At 37.1% G+C, this 24,904-nt stretch overlaps 1 protein-coding gene across 1 annotated transcript in view; it reads left to right on the top strand.

The window, feature by feature from the left end:
- Positions 1-24,904, top strand: part of LOC113231564 (reversion-inducing cysteine-rich protein with Kazal motifs) — a 59,199-nt gene that overhangs the window by 1,486 nt on the left and 32,809 nt on the right. Inside the window, exons 2-3 of the mRNA XM_026465903.1 lie at positions 6,142-6,288; positions 11,873-11,928. Of these exons, the coding sequence (XP_026321688.1) occupies positions 6,189-6,288; positions 11,873-11,928 (156 nt within the window). The 5' untranslated portion in view covers positions 6,142-6,188. The remainder of the gene's footprint in view (positions 1-6,141; positions 6,289-11,872; positions 11,929-24,904) is intronic.

Consider the following 24,904-nt stretch of genomic DNA (forward strand, 5'->3'; position numbering starts at 1 on the left):
AAATTAAAAGTTTTCTGGTTCTTATTAAGTTAAATAATATTGACGTGGAGTGACTATCAATGTAGATTCACTGTCATTCTTCAACTGGAATCATAAAAATAATCATAATATACAAAATTGGATGAAACTGCATATGGCCAAGGGCTGGATGCCATAGTGCCAAATAGTAAAATAAAAAAGACGAATGTGGAGGATAGTAGTCTATCCTCTATAGTAAATAAAGTAGAGCAAACGGAGTAACAGATACGTTAGATACGCAATATTCACTTTCCTAGTTCATAAAGTTTCTGAAGTCGCGAGTAGCAGATGGAGTCATAAAGCATTTTTATTAGAGCCCGCCGATTCGCAAACCGACCGGCGGCGGCACAGGCGGCAGCGGCGGCTCTTTTGATTTGTGTGAAAACTTGTTCACACCACGATGTAAAACGTGAAATATTTCATTTACTTACGTATCTGTGAGTATTTGATATGGGTTTACCTTTAGTACTTGGCAAAGTTGTCGTTAAGTGGAAAATGTTTCGAAATAAAAAAGAGATATTCATATACGTGACTATGGAGTTTTTAGGTTTTCGCGATTACTGACTACATGTTTCAAATGAAATTATATTTTCGGATATAAATCGCGTATACACACGGAGACATAAATTCGAGCCATCCAGTATTTTCAGTATTAAATGTCATCTGCGTAAACAATGTTTGTATGAACAAAAACTAATTTTAAAACTAATATATTAAACGTCATTTCCATAAGTCCTGTGTTAAAAATTTGAACTTGCAAAACTGGTGATAACTTTTTCTTCGATAATAACGATATTTTTGTGTTTAAGTCCTTTAAAAATAAAAAGAGTATAGTGGCTCGAATTATGTGTCCGAGGGAGTATACCAACGTTTCGGGCCCTTTACAGGTCCCATGATCACGACTGACTGAGATGGTGGTGAATATTCATTAACTAGTTATGTCTAATATAAAGCAAACCACCCACTTCGTGAACGTGATTGTTTTTTTTGTAACTTTTACCAACTTCCCAGTAAGCTCTGTTCTTCCTAATAGGTATCACAACAAAATAAAATGTATATAACATTGTAAATATAAATGTGGAGTGGAAGTGGTGATCATATACTTTAATTAGAAACTGACGATCAAAATAAATTGTTAATAAATCAAGAAACACAAATCATATCCGAGCTTTCATCGATAGCAGACAGCATAAGCTAGTCCACGTTGATGTAAACGAATTATACATATACATTAATAATTTGTATTAAAAACAATTTACAATTTCTATTATGCTACATTACAACCTGAGTCCGAAAATAGTTCCTCTATGTAAAAAATTAATGAATGACTGTCTTTTTAGGTTTCTTTGAACTTCATAGTCTTTAGTAATATAAAGAAACATTGACCCATCCACTGGGCAAGTGCCACATAGCACATGTAACTATGTTCAGTTTATGGCTAATAAACATTGTGATGCGGGTTCGCGTCTACGCGTCGCTACCAGTATTGTGTGACCACTTTAATGAGGGTTAACAAGTCCATTGGGTCACATTCGCGACTTTTATGTTTATATGATTGTTTTTAATCTGTCATTAATAAACGTAATAGGCGGACTATATGTTTAAGTAAACTTCAAGATACACAGACATAGAGTGCATAATACTTCCCAATGAAATTCCGGAACGATAAAAAATATAAAAAATAATATCCAAAAAATCTAGTATAAATTATATTAGTGGTAGAACTCCTTGTGAATGGGTTCGTCTAGGGAAGAAATGCTACCTTACCTATTTCTGGTGCCAAACAGTTATATGAGCATTATTGCGTTTCGGTTTTGAAGGGTGAATGATATATTATAGTAGTATAGTAAATTAGGTATTCACATGGGACTTGTCAACTTACGTCTCAGGGTGACGGGCGCAATGGCAGTGCCCCGCAGATCTATGCGATTTAAAGCTGTGAGTAGCACTGTAACTGTTATGGATAGGCATGTCGCTTACCACCAGACAGGTTCGTCTCGTCGTTTTGTAGCATAAAAAAAGCTTATATTTTTACTTACAATTCATCGTTCGTCATAGAACAAAACATATAAACAATAATTCCGCGATTTCAGAGGGATTAGTCACTCTATGTGTATTACTTTCTTGAAGTTTCTGCTGATAGAGCATCAGTAAAATGTCATGTAATATATCTAATGCAGGTTTCCGTCTTGCCATGTTGCCACGATGTGGTAGGACTACTTAATACTTTCTCGTGGGTTGTCACGGTACTTCATGGGTCTTAGCGTCTCCATCTCATTTGTAGAAAGCGGTTCAAGAGCTCGACAACTGGCCTCGAAACTCAGAATTTGCTGATACATGACATCCCGTGATCATCCTCTTCATACAGATTTGTAGTCAATCAATGTGTGTCAAGTCAAGTAAGGAAATTAACCAATCAGATGCGAGCCAACGCACTGCTATCTGATTGACTTATTTTATTTTGATATTTTTTATTTTAATAAAAAATACCTTTTTTGAAAAGCCTTTTTAACCGACTTCAAAATAGGAGGAGGTTCTCAATACGACTGTATTTTTTTGTATCTATGCTACGCGATAACTCCGGCATTTCCTGCATTTTGTGAATCGATTTTGATGATTCTTTTTTGTTGGAAAGAGGGAACCTCGGTAGTGGTCCCATTTAAATTTGAAAAAAAAAAAATTTCACATCGAAGGATGGCAAACTAGGGTTGAATCCGGTTTCGCGCACTTTCCGGTAACCGATTTTACCGCGCACTTGGTAACTCCACGAACTTTTGGGGTCGTTTTTTTAGTATTCTGTACTGATATTATTGTCCTGTAGTAGTCAATCAAAAACCGATGGGAAGTCCTATGAAAAAGATTTATATAAAAGTTGATTGTATTTTCAATCATAATGTGGAGTTGTTACAGATTCATATAAATAGGTAATTGTTACCGAGGTACCTCTAGTCTGGATTTTTTATTAGGCTTGCTAAGCCCCGGCCTAACAGCGAACAATGTTGAGGGGCGCATGGTAAATAAGGTATTATTTAAACAAAATTCATAAAAGTTCTAAAAAAGCCGTGGTACAGGGTTGACCTACCGCCTTTCAAGCAGAGGCCGTGGGTTCGAATCCGGGTTTGCACGAATTTATATGCGAAATTTAGTTTAAATTTACCATGACACTTTTTGGTGAAGGAAAATATCGTGATGAAACCTGACGATGGTCAGGTCACCATCATAGGGCTCGCGGGACGGACTATGACCTAAATCCTCGCCTGAGACTCATCTCAGGCGAGGATTATAGACGGGTCTCCCCGTGCTCAGCATTGGGACGTATAAATGGGTTGATGATGATGATGGTCTAAAAGTTTTTAACCTACGAGCGCTCAAACTTTAAATCCGGCTCTGGGTACCTATGCATAAAGCCTCGTAGTATTTATTTCTAGGCTTCTCTAACTCTGAGTACCACATGTTATAACTGTCAATAAAGCGTGCCCAGATATACGAGTCCTTTTTTAATGGCCATGCTGTAATGGTGTCATAAAGGAACTAATGAAAATGGATTTTGGGTACCTATTTAATGACTTTTCACGGATGTAAAATCTACCATTCTTCGTTTTACGGTGAGTAGATTATAAATTTTTATTAAAAATGGTGGTCGTATTAAAGTTTTGTAAAACTTGAAATTACTCAAACTCTACTTACCTTTTGTAATACGAGTACGTTTAGAGAAGGACTTTTTAACTACCATATAAAGATCTTATTTCTATGGTAATACGTAGATGATAGTATTACTATCAATAGAAATAGAATAGAAACAGGAGTGTCTTTGAGAGAGAAGTTTAAAAAATGAGTAACATTGTTATACTATCATCACAGAACATTTATGATTACGTAATTTATGTTAAGAAGAATAGTGTTTTTTTATAAAAAAAATAGTGGTAGACGTAACATTATTACGAGGAATAAAAATAAAATGGCTGTTCTTGAAAGTCGTCTTAACAAGTCACAAATTCATTTAATGAACATTGTATACGCGTCTATAATAAAATTTCGGTTGATATTCAAAATTTGCCATTTACGAGGGTTGAAACTTCAGTGCAACAAAAACTTTATCCTAAAGGTTATATGGCTTCTACGTACTTGTATGACAAAAATCCTTGGTAGTAACCCGTTTGGCTCTTGCAGGTTTTTTCTATCCATTATATTTGAAATAAATATTGTAAATGGTAAGTGTGTATAAATGAGAATTTACAAAGAACAACCCCTGGTGTTTGTTACCCTTCTCGAGAGAATAAATAGTAAGTTTTAATAAATGTGATTTCAAGTGTAATTTGTTTAGTGCTTACATCTTTTTTAAAAAAGTGATGATCATCGCCAATTAAGAAAATATTCATAACGTATTAAATGTGTTGCCGGCTGTGGAATATAAGATCTTAGGATGATTAGGCTTGCTCTCGGTCCTGTTTGAGGTCTTGATTTGCTCCTGATTTAATTTAAAAAGAATAACCCCTAGTGTTTCTTACTCGTTCTTCTCAGGGGAATGTGTCTTACGAATGAGTAGTAGATTTTAATCAATATGATGATTTGAAGTGTAATTTGTTTACCAGTTACATAAATATTTTGAGTTTGAGTTTAGGTAGGTACCTAACGAGTTAACATTATCCTTTTATTTCTTATATACCTCGACAAACTCGTTTCAGTCGTTTTTTTGGTAGTGTGGACAAGGGGCGTGCATCTATTATTATTTATCAAAAAAGTGATGATCGCCGCCTAGACGTCTGCTTTATTACGAAAGTTCTTATTCACAATATCGCAAATGTGTTGCCAACCGTGAAACATAAGGTCTTATGACCCCTGCGCCTATGATTGTTCTTGCCCTCGCTCCTGTTTAATTGAATTGAATTTCAATCAGGAACGTAGTGCTGCTTTGCAGTGGAAATAGCACCTATTCAGGCAGATTCTGCACTAATAGAAACCTTTTCTGTATCAACAGAAAGCGCAATTTTATATTAGTTTAACATTATCCTAGTAGAACTGTTTATCACTTTTAATAACCAAGTTGTATGTTATCATAATTTGTTAACACTGCATATTGATTGAGCTCATTGCAGAGCGTAGTGTAAATTCAGAGCATTTTTAATTAGGTTGGCAATAAAATGTTTAATGTTATAAATTAGTTGCATTACGCCACATCACTGCACAACTTTCATATACCACCACATTGCGATTACTGCTTGTTACAAGATTTGTAATTAAATTCATAAACTACTACAAGATACTGGCTATTTATGAGATTATTGCGGATGGTGTGGGCGGTAAAACGATCTTTTTTTTTCTTAATTTAAACAGAAGAACGCGTGACATGATTTTTTAATTAATTTAGATTCTAATTAAATACTTGTTTGGGTATCAGAACTCAGATTCGTTGTGAACAAACGCCGTTTGAATTTTGAAAACGTCGTGTTTCTTATGTTTGCAAATATGACTTCAAAGTGTATATTGTCCGGCCTGTCGTATTAAAATAAAAGTGTTTTATTGCCTAAGAGCGTTTGCGTATTATATTCGATTCGTATCGGGGGGTCTACTCTCGATATCCGTCCGACATCCGTCCGAAACAATTACTGCCAAATAACCAATACTTGACCAAATGAAAAGACGCGTGATGAGAATGAAGCTTCATACTTGATACTTGTCTTTTAATTTTGTCGAATATTACTTATTTGACAGTAATTGTTTCGGACGGATGTCGGACGGAGATCGAGAGTAAACACCCAGTTACGAATTCGACAAATGCCTGTCCGGAATGTCACGATATTCGTATATTTTCTAGTAGTGTAGAATCGCACTTAGTGCACAAGCGACATCCGAAGTGGGCCCGAATTTTCTAGTTGTGTATTGTCTGGGATTCGGAACGCATACGAGTCGGATGCAGTGCGACTCGGCTGGGGATCGAACCCGAGATCTCTGAGATGGCGACACTATGAAAATCGATGTGCAAGCCTCTCTACCACTGAGGCCGTCAGACTATGTCCCAAACTGTGAGAGGAGAGTCGTGCCCAGCATAGGGACATTTAAATGGGTCAAAGATGATTCATGTGTACCTTACGTACATGCTAAAGTTTACGATTATAATTACAGATGGGTATAACCTAAATACCATATAATAGAAGTCTCAAGAACGAAGAATGGCAACAAAAAAACGTAAAGGAATTGATCGACGATGTTTATGGTGGAAGTCAAGACTGATAGTGGCTGCTGTGACGTTGGCCTGTGCTAATTCACAAGGTAAGATCTCATTTATCTATAAAGTAGTATTTATCTATATGGTATATTTTATGAGTATTTATATCTAGCAGTACCTGAAACAACTATTTAACTCTGTTGATAAACTCGAATTTAAAATGATTATGAATATAGAGATCGACCACACAGAAAATTTTTTTTTGTCGTCGACCGGACGGGACTCGAACTCGCTTTGTCCTAGCCATCTGAGCCATGGGTCCAGTTTCTCCAGTTTCGTACCGACTCGTCGAAATTCTCCTGTGTTTTCGTTATAGATCTTAGTACTGACTTTTCGGCGTTTGTCGCCGCTAGTGATATCCGTAGATATAGAAAAAAAGGGTGATATCTAGTGCGAGATTTTGTGAAAGAGTATGTCCAGGGTAGTACTGCCATCTTACCTATTTCTACCGCCAAGAAATAATGTCAGCATTCCTGTGTTCCGGTTTTGAAGGGTAAGGGTGCTGATGAAATTACAGGCACATGGGACTTGTTAACTTATGTGTCAAGGTGACGGGCGCCCCTGGGTAGTGCCCCTCAGATCTTTGCAAATTAAAGCTCTGAGTGGCACTGCTACTGACATGGACAGACATGTAATTTACAAGCGCACAACTTGTTCGTTCCGTCACTTAATGTTATAAAAAAAAACAAATAAAAAAAAACAAATAAAAAAAAAACAATGTGTACATAAGCAATGTGTAGTGCACAAGAGACATCCGAAGTGGGTCCGAGTTTTCAGGATGTCAATAAAGTAGAGGTACATTTTAATTTATGTCTAGCAGTACTTGAAATATCTATTTAGTTGACCCTCTGTTCTTTGTGATTTGAAGCTTTGAGTGGCACAACAACTGTTATGGACAAGCGTGTCGCTAACCACCAGGCGCACGTCTAGTTCGTCTCGTCTACCCCACAGGGTAATGGATATGATGATGTTATGTTTTTATATGAGTAGGTACACAAGGTGATGTTTAAAATAAATGAATCATGAATGTAAATTAAATTAAGTTATTTATTTAAGCAGTTCAGACGAATAAAAGGCTGGGCACATTTTGTAAATATTTTAATCTCACCCTTAAAGAAGCGAATGCAATTACAAAACAGGATAAATAGTTAGCCTGTATATATAGTTCCACTGCTGGGCACATGCCTCCTTTTGCACATGTCTCGTCACAATGGGAGGGCTTGCGCCGTAGTTTACCAATACGGATTGGGAAGTTCACATACATCATTGAAATTGCTTTGCAGATATGAGCAGGTTTTGTCACAATGTTTTCTTTGACTGGAAAGCTAATGGTAAACTTCAAATTAAACTTCGCATATAAATTCCGAGAAACTTAGAGGTACAAGCCTGGATTCGAATACTCGCCCTCTGCTTCAGAGGTGGTAAGTCAAACCATTAGGCTACCACGGTGTTTACAAAACAGGATTGAACGTTTTAATTTCGAAAAACACACAATGTCGAATCTACATATTACTCACGATTAATAATCACCAATTAATTTTTACGACGACAGTTAAAATCGATTCAACGTCGAGCACAAAGCGATTCATAATTCATTTATCGAACTCGGATACTGAATTCAATTGAATTACCCTGAACCGCACAAGTGCATGTATTGTACTGATAATTGCGATTCAATATTATAATTTGCAATAATTCCGGGTGGCAATTTTGTTAATGGGATTAATATGCAAGAGCTCTATATTTCTACTCTCCTTATCCTTATCATTATTAACGTAATCGACATTTTTAGAGGAATCGAGTTATTAACGTATCTGGGAAGCAACAAAACGAGATCTATAAAATCGGTTTTCCATGTCTTATTTAGTTTAGTTTTATTGTTAAGCAAAATCAATGTATTATTGAGACTTTTGTGGTGACAGTACATACCCTGGATAAACTTTCACAAGCACTATTGCTACTAAGTCCACTTGGTACTATATAAATCTTATAAACTCTCTTATTGCCTAGGCGTGAAAACCGACACGCCTCTATTTACATTTCATTAAATCATTAATTCAACAATGTTATTTACTATGTATAAGACGATCCAAAGATCAAATTGTATCCCAGCAAGCTGTTGGCTGTACATCTCTAGATGACTGGAGCCTAGTTCCAGTAAATCCTATTATAAAAGCAATTTGTAAAACTAATTTCCTTCAGTTGCAAACTACAAATTTATAACGGGTGTGGACCAGTACACACCCTTATCTGCAAAACGTATTATTAATAGCGGCACTTCACAACTGTGGTTTGCATAATCTCAGGGTAGGCATTAGCTAAAGAGGATTGAGTAAAAGCAAACTTATAGAATATGATGCGGTTATCTTGTTCAGCGTAGTAATCGTAGCAGGGTTCGTGATGGCACTGGGAGATCGCCAGGTCCGTATTGGGCGTTACACGAAACTGATAGCCTTATGACGTCGAGTATATAACCAGAAATAGAGACGGAAATACGGGCCATCCATCCCTGGCAACTCGTCAGGCAAATGGATCTTATATCACTTTTAAATATCAACTCTCGTTTGCGCTGAAACCACACATTAGAAAATTGAGATAGCACAGCGCCAACAACTGACCTGTGTGTACATCTCCGTATATCCCAAAAATATTGTAACTTAAAAATATTGTGTATTTAGTGTAATAAAGATAATATCTCTAACTCAGCCCCCGTGGGCTATTCCATTCGATGGTGTGGGAAAAACAGCAAAACATCTAATTACAAAACAAACGGAATCACATCACAAACTGGACGTTTTGAAGTTAAACAATTGACATGGACGATATCCGTCAATTGTTTCCAATTTGGGCTGGCCAATCGAAGCGCAGTTGTCACTGTAATGATTTGGCAGAATAGTTTTCCAACAAATTAAATGACATTTCGGCTCTATTTCTGTTTACATACTCGAGGCCTTATGACTACTGCACTGAACAAACTTTAAAGTGTGTTAGCTAATAGATGAGTAGTTTATTTATTTAAAATACTTTCATGGGGGTGGGAGTCATCGCGGAGGACGCTTGCACGTATGAACTTATTCTGCCAAATATATGTACTAGTGTCAGATAGTACAACCAAAACTTAAAAATGTGTTACGGTTTATTTTTGGTAAATTTATTATGTTTTGCAAAAAGTCATGTAACAAAACTTGTTGTTTATGATGTTAGTAACATAGTCCTGTGAGGTTGTTAGTATTTTAAAATAACCTTGTTGTATATACATAATTTTTTTATTTATTTATTTTATTTATTTCAGACATTCAACGGCGTTTCTTAAATAATATTTAACAATAAAAATTATGTTTGTTTGTAAGGCCAATAACAGATCGCCTTGTGTTATTTAGAAGGTAGTCGGTAAAAAGAATTTAAACATAAAAAAGTAGCAATTGTATCCACTAAGAAAATTTTTTCCATAGTTGGTGCGGTGGGTAGGCACGTGTACGAGTCGAGTATGTCGTGTCCGCTTTTTCGGAGCATTAAGTCCCAGGCTACCTATTAGTTCAGAGTAATCAATATTTGAGTTTAAAATATCGTACATATATAACATATTTAAAAGAATTCGTCGTTTGTTCTAACGGTAGTACATTATTGTTCTTACAGCTGTCGTCGTAAGATGAAGATGTCTTAAAAGTTTTGAAATTAAGAAATTTAACAAACTTCTTCTGTATATTTTCTATTACAATTATGTATTTTTTTTATAGTTAGGTGACCAAATAGTTGACGCATACTCCAGTGTACTGCGCACGTATGAAAAGTACAAGTTTTTAATACATACAGGGTCGCGAAATGAGGAGCATTCTCATCACGAAAGTAAGGGATTTATTAGCTTTACTGGTTATGGTGTCAATATGATGACTAATATAAAATGTATGATCTAAATGAACGCCTAGGTCACGGACTTGTTCCACTCTGTTCAACTGAGCACCATTCATGGTATATATGTGCTTTATAGGACGAGGGCTATGACTGAAAGATATTACTTGTCATTTATTGAAATTAACTGTTATACGGTTTTTCTTATAATATTCGACTAAACAATTAATATCGTTCTGGAGATACATGGTATCATTTTCAGCTTTTATTGCGCGATATATTTCTGTATCAACAGGGTACATAAGAAATTTTGAGGGCGATTTGCAAGTATATATGTCATATAAAAAGGTATTGTAGAATAATGGGCCCAGGAGCGATCCCTGGGGTACACCAGAGGGTATATTTACATAGTCCGTTTTGTAACCGCCGATGACAACCGTTTGAGATTTATTGATGAGATAGGACTTCACCTACCGCAAAAGATCCCCGTGTATCCCCAGCACGTGGGAGTTTTGATAAAAGAATATTATGATCAACACGATCGAATGCTTTTTCGAATGTACTCTAGTTTTATGTAGTTTGTATTATTTTCACGACTTTCATGTGATAAAAGCAGTTGACATTGACTTTATTAACTCTGTACTGTCGGTGTCACAGAGTTCTTATGTGATACTGAAATACATTTTGTAGGTTTCTGACTGCTGTTAGTGATGGGTTGTTCCCTGCAATTTAAAACTTTACGTTACACCCATTGACTTACATTGTAAGTCAATGGTTACAACGGACAAAAAGGGTTTTTCGTTTTTTTTATAACATTAAGTGACGGGACAAACCAGTCGTACGCCTGACGGTAAGCTACAAACCTGTCCATACCAGTTACAGTGCCACTCAGACCTTTAAATTGCAAATATCTGAGGGGCACTACCACTGCGCCCCGAGACATAAGTTGACAAGTCCAATGTGGCTGTAATTTCACCAGCACCCTTACCCTACAAAACCGGAACACAGTAATGCTGACATTAATGCTTGGCGGCAGAAATAGGTAAGGTGACAGTACTACCTTGGACGCACTCTTTCACAAGGGGCTCTACTTGTTCTACAACTAACCAAAAATTTGTGTGTGTGAGAGAGAGAATAATGTGTTCGCAATACGACCCTGATCAAGAGCTATCCTCAGTCAATTTATATGCCTTACTTCCTATAATTTGACTTTATTGAAATTAGCTCAAGGCGAGACCTACTAAACAGGTTCGCCAACCACTACGTAAATATCTATAATCTTTGCTTTCTCTTTAATCCTCACCTTGAAATTAATTTGTCACTTACTCAGCTTAAGAAGATCAAATCAATTTACGTGTCACTCGCATTTCACAACCGGTGTTCGCGTTGATCAAACGAAAATTATCTTTACACTTTGTATGAATTTTATAAGTAGGGATGTTTTATTTATCTATTACAACTTGCAAAGGATAAATCGTGTGTTCATAAATATTTATTGAGGTTATCGTATACCTTTAACGCTGTTCGCCGCGGTATGGCTACTTTAGAGTAGCTGTGTAATAAATAATATTTAGTAACGACTTTCTATAAATAAATTAGAACAATAACTCGGCGGAGACGTAAGAAATAGATCAAAAGCTTTATAGAGTCATCTGTATCTGCCACAGACGCTTTATTGTGGGGCGCGAGTGTTTCACCAGCTGTTGGGATAGGATCCTGTTGACGTTTTCATACAGAAACGCTTTGTGTTTATGTACTTTATGGCGTTTTTTGTTTCAGACATATCGGCGTGTTGCGACAAAGCGTCGGGGGGATGCCGCAACGTCTGCGAGAAAGTAAGTTGTAAAGAGCTAATTGATAGATAGGAATTATGACTAACTACCGCTTTGGGTATTTCACATTCGCGAAGTTTAACCGAATAACTTTACCTCACTGTAGCATTTATTTGTGTACGAACTGAGTAGCGTGAGTGAAGTTATTACTATTCACATCTCGTAGCGGAGCAAGGAGAATTCTTGATGCAATTGATCACATATTCCTCTGCCTGTAGTTGACCGCGATACTTATGTTATTTAATGCAGACTTTTTCCACCTTTGGTATAATAAAGCCACATGTCATCATATGTCAAAGTGCTTTTAGCACTAGTGTTGGGAATTTTTCCGAAAAATTGAAATAAACTAGTGGAAATTTTTCCGTAAAAATTTCTGACAAATTGAAAAATAGGATTCAAAGCTCCTATTAAGTATGTTCCTATTAAGTGTTATGATGAACTCTTTCACGAGAAGCTCTACTGCTCCAAACACTACGAAAGCTACGAACAACGTGAAGCTAAAATTTTACAAGTCACATATTTAGTCGTAAATAAATAAATAACGCACACACTCAACATAGCCCTATACTAGGGAAATCCTGTGTCGCGGGTCGGGGGCCGTAGACACACATAGACAACCACAAAATACACACAAACGAGAGAAATAAATGTTGGCCATACAAATATTTCTTCCGACCCGGGAATCGAACCTGTGACCTCTGCGTGGCAGTCCGACATGGTAGCCGTTTGGCCATGGAGGCAGTTACAAATGAATAAGTTATCGACTCGATATTGAACTAAAAAGTAAATAAATTATTGACTAATTTCGTTCTATCTATAACCTATCTCCTGAAAAGTTTTCATATTGGAGATATGGTCTTATTACACCAAAGTTACGGTATATAGCATTGATAAACAGCTGCATTATTCAGATTAGTGTGGTTTATTATAGGGTTACATATGTATCTGAAATATTCTTAAACGTTTCGCTCCATACATCGAAGTGGCACGTTTTCCTTGTGTGATCGATCACATTGTCCCATGTCTGCCGTGACCGTGTCATCCGCGACACGTTTCACTTATGTATTCCCTTCCCTACAGGGCTGGACATTCTTCGAACACTTCGCTATCTGAATCTCATATTAATGCATTTGGAGTTGAACCATGAATATGAAATTTGTTCATAAACCACTGTTTTTTTTTAAACTTTGATCCGGTAATACTTATTGACTACAAGATCTAAGTAGCTCTAATAAAATTTGCTTTTCCGAACATGTTTTCAGGTAAACTAATTTTATAATTTTAAACACAAACATTTTTTTTTTATAAATTTAAATTTTAAAATTAATGTAATAATTATATTAGGAATATCATATTTCGAAATTGAAATAAAATAATTTTATACAAATGCAATCAATATTTATTTACTTACAAACATCGAATAGATTTAATTACATGATATTAATTTTGTACATCATCATCATCATCATCAGCCTATTGCAGTCCACTGCTGGACATAGGCCTCCCCTAATGCACGCCATTTCGCCCTGTTCTCGGCTTGACGCATCCATTTCCTGCCAGCAATCTTCCGCAGATCGTCACTCCATCTGGCTGGAGGGCGTCCCACACTACGTTTGCCAAGTCGTGGTCTCCACTCAAGAACTCGTTTACCCCAGCGGTTGTCGGTTCTTCGGCAGATATGTCCAGCCCACTGCCACTTCAGCTTGCTTATCCGAAGAGCTATGTCGATCACTTTGGTTCTCTGTCTGATAACCTCATTACGGAGTTTATCTTTCAGAGAAACTCCGAGCATAGCTCGTTCCATAGCTCGCTGAGCGACTTTAAACTGGTGGACTAGCCGTATCGTGAGTGTCCACGACTCAGCTCCGTACGTTAGAACTGGTAGGACGCACTGGTTGAAAACCTTTGTTTTCAAGCTCTGCGGGATGGGTGACGAAAAGACTCGACGTAGCTTCCCAAACGCTGCCCAGCCAAGCTGAATCCTCCTTCTGGCCTCCTTCTCGAAGTTATTTCTACCTAACTGCAGAATCTGCCCGAGGTAAGTGTATTCGGAAACAACTTCAAGAAGGTGGCTATTGACGCAGATGGGTCTCGGATCAATGTGGTCATTGATCATGACTTTGGTTTTATCAAAGTTCATGCCGAGACCAATCCGCCGCGAGGCGGATGCTAGGCTGTTCAGCATCTGATCCAGTTCCTCCAGCGATTCTGCCATTAGGACTATGTCATCTGCAAATCGCAAGTGTGAGATGTACTCGCCGTTTATGTTAATGCCCATCCTTTTCCAGTCCAGCGTCTTAAACATATCCTCCAATGCAGCGGTGAACAGTTTCGGGGATATGACATCCCCCTGTCTCACCCCTCTGCGTAATTGGATAGGTTCAGACTGCTGGTCCTGTACTTGGACACTCATGGTAGCAGCATCGTAAATACATCTTAACACTTGTATATAACGATAGTCCACTTGGCACCGCTGTAAGGATTCCAGGACAGCCCAGGTTTCGACAGAGTCAAAGGCCTTCTCATAGTCCACGAAAGCTAAACACAGGGGCGATTATACTCTTCGGACTTCTGTATAATCTGCCTCACTGTGTGTATGTGGTCTATGGTGCCATATCCTCCCCGAAACCCGGCCTGTTCCGGTGGCTGAAACTCGTCGAGTCTTCTTGCGAGGCGATTCGTGATGACTCTAGAAAACAGCTTGTAGACGTGACTCAGGAGTGAGATGGGTCGGTAGTTTTTCAGTAGAGTTTTATCTCCCTTTTTAAAGAAGAGAACTACAATACTCCTGTTCCACGCCCGTGGAGTTCTCCCGCAGTGAATGACCAAGTTAAAGAGCTTCTGAAGTTCCTGGATAATAGGAACTCCTCCAGACTTCAAAAGCTCCGAAGTAACTCCGTCTTCACCGGGGGCTTTTCCATTTTTAAGCTGTTTTAGAGCCAACACGATCTCGTCTTGACTGATTTCTGGCAGGTCGTCGGTATAGTGGCGCGTCAAGGTGGCTCTCAAATCGTGATTGTCACGCTGGACCCGAGGAGCATTTACAGCGTACAAACGGCCATAGAAGTCCTCTATCTCGGCGAGTATCCGCGGCTTTGACGTAACGGTTAGGCCATCGTGCGTTGTAAGCTTCGTCAGGTGGCTCCTTCCAAGCTGCTGAGTGAATACTTTGGACCCTCGGTTTCGCTCTATCGCCTCCTCAATGAGGCGTGTATTGGAGCTCCGAAGGTCACGCCGTACCATCTTCGCAATCTGCTTGTTTAGGTATGACCTCTCTGACGGAGTGGCCTGGATGTCATCGCGTCTTTTCGTCATAAGTCGCAGAGTCTCATCCGAGAGTTTAGACTTCTTTCCCGTACGCTGCAATTGACAGAATTTGATGCCCTCGCTTCTCAGCGTCCCAAACACGCCTTGTAGGGCCTCGTCAACGTCCTCGGTGGGTTCCAGCTCGACGAATCTCGCTTCGAGAAGTTCATGGAACTTCTCGGAGCCCGCCATGATCTGGAGTGGATTAGGACGGAGCGTGGACTTCATCAAGCGGTTTCTTTCAAGTTTGACATCGATATTCAGAGAGCCTCGTACAAGTCGGTGATCAGATCCGGTGCTAAACCTGTTGATCACTGAGACATCTCTGAATATGTGTCTCTTGTCCGTCAGGATGAAATCGATCTCATTTTTAGTCACAGCGTCGGGGCTTCGCCAAGTCCACTTCCTTTGAGGCTTCTTCTTGAAGAACGAATTCATCAAGAAGAGCCCCTCGTGCTCGAGGAAGTTGACTAGCGTTTGCCCCCTGTGATTCCTTACTCCATAACCATGCGGGCCGACTCGAGACTCATCAAGATTTGGGAATCCCACTTTAGCGTTAAAGTCCCCCTTAACAACGTTGAAGTGAGCCTTGGTGGTGCTGTGTAAGGCTTTCGATATGTCCTCGTACATATCTTCTACATCGTCATCCGAATGTGTCGAGGTCGGTGCGTAGGCCTGAATGATCTTCAGGCTATACCTTTTTGATAGCCGAAGGATCAGGTACGCTACCCTGTTCGACACACTGGAGATCTCTTCAACGTTGTTAGAGAGGACTCTGTTGACGAGGAATCCTATACCACCTTGGGATGTTTGATCACCCTCGCGAAAGTACAGTAGATGGCCCGAGTCTAGGGTTATGGTGTCCTCTCCCTCTCTTCGGACTTCACACAGCCCCAGAACATGCCATCTAATGTTCTCCAGTTCCACTTCCAACTGTGCAAGGTGTTCGTCAAGCCTAAGAGTTCGTCCGTTAAACGTAGCCAGGGTCAGTTGTTTTTGGTAGCCTGCGGTAGCCCGGGGATTCTTAGCACCCCCTACCCCGCCGGTACCATGGCCGCTACCGTGACCAGGAATAGCGGGGCGACCGGGAACTGGGGGCCTTCGATTGGTTGTGCCGTCCATGAAGGGGGTTATTGCCCATAATCTCCACGCTGGGCATGCGGGTTGGAGATCGCAGGGCGCTGCCTTTGTACTACCGACGCTGCTGCCCGTCGGTAGCCAGCAGATTTGACAGCGCCAATGTGGGGAAGGGCTATACCGCCTACTACCGGTCGCCAGAGCCTCGTCGGTTACTGCAGGATGTACCGCGTGCAGGTGAGGTTGACAATAAGAGCTGTGATGGTGTGTGCCCCCTTACATCCCAATTTTGTACATGTACAACTGTTATGTTTCTGGAAAAAATAAACATATATTATTATTATTATTATTTAATTTTACATACGTAACATAATTATATAATTTATTAACAATTTCTTTTCAAATTTAGATTTGAAGCGTTAGTTGAAATAAAATTTAGAAAAACTGGTGTTATATTAACAAAACAATATGTCATAAAGTTATTTCATAGATTATAACAATGAAATGATTTCTTAGGTTTTCGCGATTGTTACACATAAGAAATGAAACTATTTTTCCCGGATTGAAATCGCGTATATTTAATTAAATTTTTATTGAATTGATATTCAATTATTTTTTGTGAAATTACTCCACTAGTTTGTTATAATTATTAATACAAAGATCGAACACTCAGAAAAAACACTCAGAAAAAATCCTTCGATCCCGATTTTTCTGAGTGTTTTTTCTGAGTGTTCACACTGTTGTGACAAACTAGTGGAGTAATTTCACAAAAAATAATTGAATATCAATTCAATAAAAATTTAATTAATACAATGAATAGCGGCATCTCTCGCCAGGACTGGTATCTGTAAAGGTACTAACTGGGTGATAAATCTGCAATAGATTTCTCATAGATGGCGCTACGACTAAAAAGTCGTTGAAAGACCAAGTACAAAGACACGACGCAAGCACAGAAAAATTCATGAGGTCCGTTGGTTCGTTCCGTGGCTTAGTTGGTTTAGCGTCTGCCACGGTATACAAGAAGACGTCGGTTCGAATCCGACCGGATCGAAGGAATTTTTTCTGAGTGTTCGATCTTCGCGTATATTTGTTTTTTCAAACAAAACGACGTTTCGACGTTCGGACGGTTGACTGTCAACCGTGACCATGGGACCTGTAAAGGGCCCGAAACGTCGGTTTGTTTGGAAAAACAAATATACGCGATTTAAATCCGGAAAAATAGTTTCATTTCCAATGAAATGATTGTTAATAAAATGAGGGTTAGAGTAAATGATTGTTATAAAAAATGAAATGATTGGTGTAAGTTTGTATTAAACGTTCGTTATAGAAGTGAATTGTTATATTAAATAAGTTTATATGAAATAAAATTATTCCAATGATATCTAATGCTCATAATATTTCTATGATATATTGCGGATATATTACGGATTGGGAACTTCACACACGTCATTAAATTGCTTCACCGAAAAGCTCATGGTAAATTTCGCACATAAATTCCGAAGACTCAGACAATAGTTAAACGATTAGACCACCACAACTTATTTAAAGCCATTGCAATTATACTTTAACGTCGCCAATCTGTGCTATTCAGCGCATTATCTTAAATCTTAAAGAGTTTTTCGGATTTCCAATCAAACTTTTCAGCTAAATTGACTAATTAACCAGATTTATTGCTTCCCCAAAACTTTTCCGACGGCGATATTTTTGTCGTGAAATTAAGGTCGTCCAATATTCGTTCACATAAAGGCACAACAAAGCTTTGGACAGAGTTCCTTTCAGAGAAGCCCGATAGCAACTCTTTGATGTAGTGTTTCATCTAAAACAATAAAGGATACTATGTTGACGTATACCAAATCAACTACGACTTTCTTCCTGCGCTATATTGAAATATTATGTCTGGTATAATGTAGACACAGATCTGTTTTATTTTATAAAACTATTCTCAGTTCTAAGTACGTTCATTAATTTTGGAGTTTGATATCCTGTTTCGATTGTCATAATCAATAAAAAAACCACCTGAATTTTTTTTACAAAAAAAACATTCTTTTGATATAATTCATTCGGCCGTAAATCTTTTTTACTTAATTTTTTTAAATTTAGTAGCAGTAGAGCTCCTGGTGAAAAGAGTTCGTCAAGGGAAGTAGTGCCACCTTACCTATTTCTGACGCCAAGCAGTAATGTCAGCATTACTGTGTTCCGGTTTTGAAGGATAAGGGTGCTGGTGAAATTACAGGCACATGAGACTTGTCAACTTATGTCTCAGAGTGACGGGCGCAGTGGCAGTGTCCCTCAAATTTTTGAGATTTAAAGTTTTGAGTGGCAAATGACAATGCAACGTGTTCAGGCTTGTAGCTTGCTTGATGTTATATAAAAAAATCTGCGATTTTTTTATTTCATTTTAACAAGAATAATGGATACTCGCAAGTTTTAGTGAACTCTACTTGTAAAAACTTTCGAAGAACAAACTTTAAAACAACTATGACACAACATAAATTTATGTATTCACATAAATTATGCATGCAGTAAATCTTGATTCTTTATTGACTTTCGATGGCTTCTATTAAGAGATTCTTTAATAAAGATAAATGTTCGAGACATCACCAGTGATATAAAAAACGCTATAAGGTATTTGAGAAAAGGGTCTGGTACTGTACGAAGGGTCTGCTGAAAGTAATCTACCTAAATTACACCTACACAATATTCCTGCAAACGAAATAAATACACTTATTTCATTTGTTACGTAGGATCTTTAGCTTGTTGAAACAGTATCTAGTTGTTAATGTTTAAACATTTTGCAAAGCGAAATGTAATAAACAAAAGAATGTCACTAATTCTGAAAAAATAATAAACAGTGAGCACGCCACGACAGCGGCCAGTATCATTTTTTAATTGGAAACTGTCAAAAGAGATTACTTTGCAACCGTAGTTTATTTGGCATGATTAACTATTATTATAAGTTAGCCTAATACGCTGTTTGTTTATTATTGTACCGAAAATTTGAAAATTCTCTACATTTAGGAAATGAAACTATTTTTCCGGATTTAATTTCTTATGTGTAACAATCGCGAAAACCTAAGAACTCGATAATTCTCTACATTATCGTCGAGATTGTCAAATGTTATGTAGTATTAAAGATTGTCATTTTTAATCAGAACCGTCACGGTGTTTTGGGAAGATGCCGAGTGAGGGGAGTTTTGTTTTATTCAAATCATTCAAAGCTGGTAAGAGGAGACGCACCACTAATATGTATGTTTAAATCTGTCTCGTTACGGACACCGCGTGACGACCGCTTCCTTCCCCGGCACAACGTTTGAATATAAAAACTTTGATTATTCTTTATTCCTCTTTCCATTCTAATTGTCATTGTTCTTTTAAAAACAAATTTTTTTATTTGTTTTTGTAATTGAAATTTTAACTTTTGAATGAATTTGCATTTCGTATGTGTCGTGCTCACATAATTAGTAGGTAATACTGATTGCTCTTAAATACAGTACAGAAATGCTCATTAATTTATTATATTTCCTGTTAGATCATTTAAAACTATTATTATACTGTTGCTTACGGCTTTTGTAGTTTGTTAACAACTTTGTGGGTTTATTTATTTAGTTATTAAGAACTTACCAAAGTAAAACATGGTTATTGTTTTAACAATAAACGTAACACACATTTCATTACATTTTTAACCGATTTCAAAAACGAAGGAAGTTCTCAGTTCGACTTTTTTTTAATGTATGTTACGCGATAAATCGGCATTTGTGAACCGATTTTGATGATTCTTTTTTCTTGGATTGCTCTCAATATTGGTCCCATTTAAATCTGACGAAAATATTTCACCTAAGAGTGGCAAACTAGGTGATGAATTCGGTTTCGTATACTGTCTGGTAACGGATTTTAATAAAACTTGGCAAGTAGATGTAATTTCACGAATTTTTGGTGTCGCTTTATTTAGTATACTGTACTGAGATTATAAACTGTTTGAAAGCCACTGTCTTGTAAATTTTATTTACAAGACCGTTATTATATATTTTTATCATATATTTTATTTTATTTACTAGCACTAGTAGACGCTACGCTATGTACATTTATGATTTGCGTTGTTGTCTACAGTATTCATTTTTTAAATGGGACATTGTGGGAAAATCTGAAACGATACCATAGAAGATACAAGGAAACTGTCTTAGGAACCATAAAGTCTTTTTTTTGTGAAAACAATTTAGGCGTTGTCAATTTTTGGTAAAAATTAATAAAATTGATCGAAATTTTTTTTAGTGCTTATTGACTCAGTTTCATGAAGGGATAATTTCATTGTATGGGACAAAAAATCGGGAAAAGTTAGTTGGTCAATTTTATTAATTTTGTATGAAAAACATTGTATGAAATTTGCCCAACTTTGGCTGTCCCATTTTTTCGTCCCATACAATGAAATGATTACGTAAAACTGAGTCGATCAGCACTAAACAAATTTTGATCCATCTATATCATATGACAACTCACGCTTGACCAAACATTGACTATGCCAAAATTGCTTTCACAAAAAAAGGGTTAATGGTTCCTAAGACAGTTTCCTTGTATCTTCTATGGTTTCGGATTTCGCCATACTGTCTCATAAAAAAAACACTGTATATATAAAATATATTTTATTAATTTAATACTACTGTATTGTTGTTTTTAAAATTAATTAGATAAGTTTAACAGTTTCTACGCTTTGCCTCGCCAGCTGGCCGTAATAGCAAGTCTATTATACAGATTCAAATTACTTATGTCTATTTTTCATGTTTTGACGCACGGTATCGGCAATGTTTATTACTAACGTGAATGACGTAATTGTAACGTCATCATGCTATTGTTATAGTTGCAGTTAAATTACACATATTTTCAGTATCTAACCTGAATTCTTATTACCTCATTTCTGAAAATATCCACCTCATAATCTGAAGTCGCATATTTAGTAGAATAGAACGAACTTTAAGCCATACATATAGAGTGGATCATACCTCCCTAATTAATCAGAGAATATTAAATTAAAAGGCTCAAAATAGTAATAATAATAATGAGCTGGACGGTTGTCCGGCTGTGACACCAATTGCCTGAACTACAACGTAGGGAATATTCTGTACTATGAGTATCGACGTAGTTCAAAACAGCAAGCGAATTCACTCCGGAGCACTACTCGGAACACCCAGCCGAGAATCAATTTAGAAAAGTTTATTTCCCAAATTGGTCCTACCGAGTATAGAACACGGGACCTCCGCATCCAGCGTCCACAGTGCGAGCCGTTAGGCCACAGAGTTCGTCAAAAAAATCTTATATTAAATATTAATAATGGCTAAAAAGTCTTTGAAAACCAAATACAAACATTCGACAACGAGCACATAGAAAAATTCGTGATGTCCGCTGGTTCGTTTCGTGGCTTAGTTGGCATAGCGTCTGACACGGTTTCAATCCAGCCGGATCGAAGGAATTTTTTCTAAGTGTTTGATCTGTGTATTAATAATTATAACAAACTATTAGTGGAGTAATGTCACAAAAAATAATTGAATATCGTGGTGGTGAAACATTCTTTATATAAAAAATATAGAACAAAATACAATGCAAGGATTTCAGAGAGAACTAAAATAAACTGCATGTGTCTTACGACCTTGACGTTTAGGTCGATTTAAATATAATAATTGTTATATTAGACAACATCACATACGTTGCTAAGTAGTATTAGTTATTATTATTATTAGATAAATAATATTTGATGTTTGTTTGCGATTTGTGTGTGTGATCGACAACGTAGAGCTGCCATGGTCGGGTCGAGCTGAAAATCAGGGCTGAAATCACTACAAAGTAATTTCAGCATTTCCCTGAGCTCGTGTCCGTCACACACATATTTTAGTTTTTTTTTTTATTTTACATTAATTTTTTTTTTAAATAATTCATTAATTCAGTAAATTGCGTAATCATACATTGTTTATCCTCATTTCTGTAAATTATTATTATTATTATTATTTATAAAGTTTTTTTTAATTATTATTATTATTATGTGTGTGAAAATAAATGGTTTAAATGGTTTAAATTGGTTTAAGTAACTAAAGCACTTGAAACAACAACGGCATCCTAAACACACGAACCCGAGACAAAAGTTTTCTACAAACCTGGCCGGGGAACGAACCTGGGACCTCAGAGAAAACCGGTGTGCCAGCAACTCGACTTGCCTATTCTAATCGCGGCTCATAATATATAATACTCTATTACTCCTAATGTTAATGTCTCTTTCAAATGACTTCCTTGATCAATTCAATACTTAGAAGCACAACAATAGAAAGCAACGAATATAAGCCGCAACACACATCGTTCTATTAATCTGTAATTAATATCAATTGTCTTCAATTATTTTTCCATTAGTGGAATAGAAAGCCCTACGTATTGGTTCAATTAATGGCCTAGGGAGGAAGGGTTAAACGCGCTTAATAGTAGGTTTAACAAGGGCCACTTTATTTAGATTGTCTCAATCCTACATTTCTGGGACATTAAAAAATTACCCGATGAGGTAGAGCTGTTGGTGTGGGCGAGAAATTTGTCACCAAGAGATGTTCGTGGAACATCAAAATACTTTGCCTTAAAAGTATGTATGTCTGTACTTTAGAGTCATTAAAAATAGTAGATTGTACAACAAGTGCATAAAACGCGTCATTTTACCAGAGACGAGTATATGTGGATACTTAAGTCGTGGTTAAAATGGGTTTTATGAACGAGTTATACACTCTGCTTTTCACTTCGATTGCGAGGAAATTAAACTGCAATATTACAAATAAACGATTATTTTCTACACGTGACTCAGGTCGGACTACATAATGCTCTGTTATATTTTACAAGCTTTTATTTTTTATGCATTTCTATTTCTTATAACTTATTAGAAATACTATTGCCTACTTTTTTAATTTTGTAATATAACACGGATTAAAAAATAAAAGCAAAACTTTATTTTATAAAGTTCTAGTGTGCGTGGCTGTTGGCGCAGGCGTCATTGCCTCGGTCTTAAACGACGATTGTATTTTATGCACTAGAACATAAAATCCTATTTTATGTAGCCTACACGCAGCATAAATACGAACTTTAAGAGCATGAGAAGTAAAAAAATTTTTACACAAACACATATATAAAAAAAAGTGAAAATACGAGTAAGTAACTCTGTAATATGTAACTGTAAATTTGAATTACCTTCTAAATGCGATTTTAAACAAAATATTTCTCGCGCTTAGTGCATCTCCTAATTAAATTATAATTTAGTAGCAGTAGAACTCTTTGTGAAAGAGTTCGTCTAAGGAAGTACACCCACCTTACCTTTTCTGCCGCCAGGCGGAAATGTGAGCCTTACTGTGTTACGGTTTTGAAGGGTAAGGGTGCTTGTGAAATTACAAGCATACGGGAATTGCCAACTTATGTCTCAGGGTGACGGGCGCAGTGGCGATTTAAAGGGCAACTGCTATGGACAAGTGTATAAGCTTATCACCAGGTGCGAAATTCTTTCGTCCTACCATAAAAAATATATTGGTTCTTGTAAAAAAATACAGTTACACTTTCCATTTTGATCTACACATTTGAAACCGTATTTTATTACAGTATTGGTGGATTTAAAATATAGAATATAAACATAGGTACTCATTGCTTCCTTGCATTGATAAATTGTGAAGGTATTGATTGTAAAGTTGATAATGTTTAATACGTGTCTCCATTGCTACTGCACGCTATTGAAATTTGTTTACCATACATTGTGAGGTAATTGCTCCCGTTGTAGGTACTGGATGACAGGGTAGCTTCATAATAATTTAATGGCGCCGAGGCGGGTAATGACACGGAAAATAACAAGCCTTTCAGCGTTACATGGAAAACCCCAATGAACGCTACATAGTTTATGTATCTGTCGATTAGTTCGACGATTTTCGGATCATTAAGCAATTTTCTATTTCCTTGCGTTTGCAGATTTTTTCTTCATGTTCCTTTTTCAATTATACAGGGTTATTTTTTAAGAAACAACTCGACGTTGGAAAGGTAAAACGTCTAAGAGCGTTTGCGCATTACGGCCGATTCGTATCAGGGGGTCTACTCTCGATCTCCGTCCGACATCCGTCCGAAACAATTACTGTCAAATAAGTAATATTCGACAAAATTAGAAGACAAGTATCAAGTATGAAGTTTCATTCGCATCACGCGTCTTTTCATTTGGTCAAGTATTACTTATTTGGCAGTAATTGCTTCGGACGGATGTCGGACGGAGATCGAAAGTAGACCCCCAGGTTCCGAATCCGAGAAATGATGGTCCGAAATATCACAGGGATCATTTTATTTCTAGGTGTACAAGCGATATTCGTATTTTCTCGGGTTCGAATCGGACTTAGTGCACAAGCGACATCCGAAGCGGGTCCGAATTTTCTAGTTTTGTATAGTTTCGGATTCGGAACGAAAACGAATCGGATGCAGTGCGTAAACTCGCTAACGTGCATTTAGAAAATATTACAAGAAAAAATTATAACTCTAATTTTATTTGTTACAAGGAAAAGCTGTAACTTTCTAGTAATATTTTCCGAATCGACGTTAGTGGTTTTACTTT

This window comes from Hyposmocoma kahamanoa, unplaced genomic scaffold (genome assembly GCF_003589595.1).
Source record: "Hyposmocoma kahamanoa isolate Upper Pololo Valley unplaced genomic scaffold, ASM358959v1 65, whole genome shotgun sequence".
Lineage (NCBI taxonomy): Eukaryota > Metazoa > Arthropoda > Insecta > Lepidoptera > Cosmopterigidae > Hyposmocoma > Hyposmocoma kahamanoa.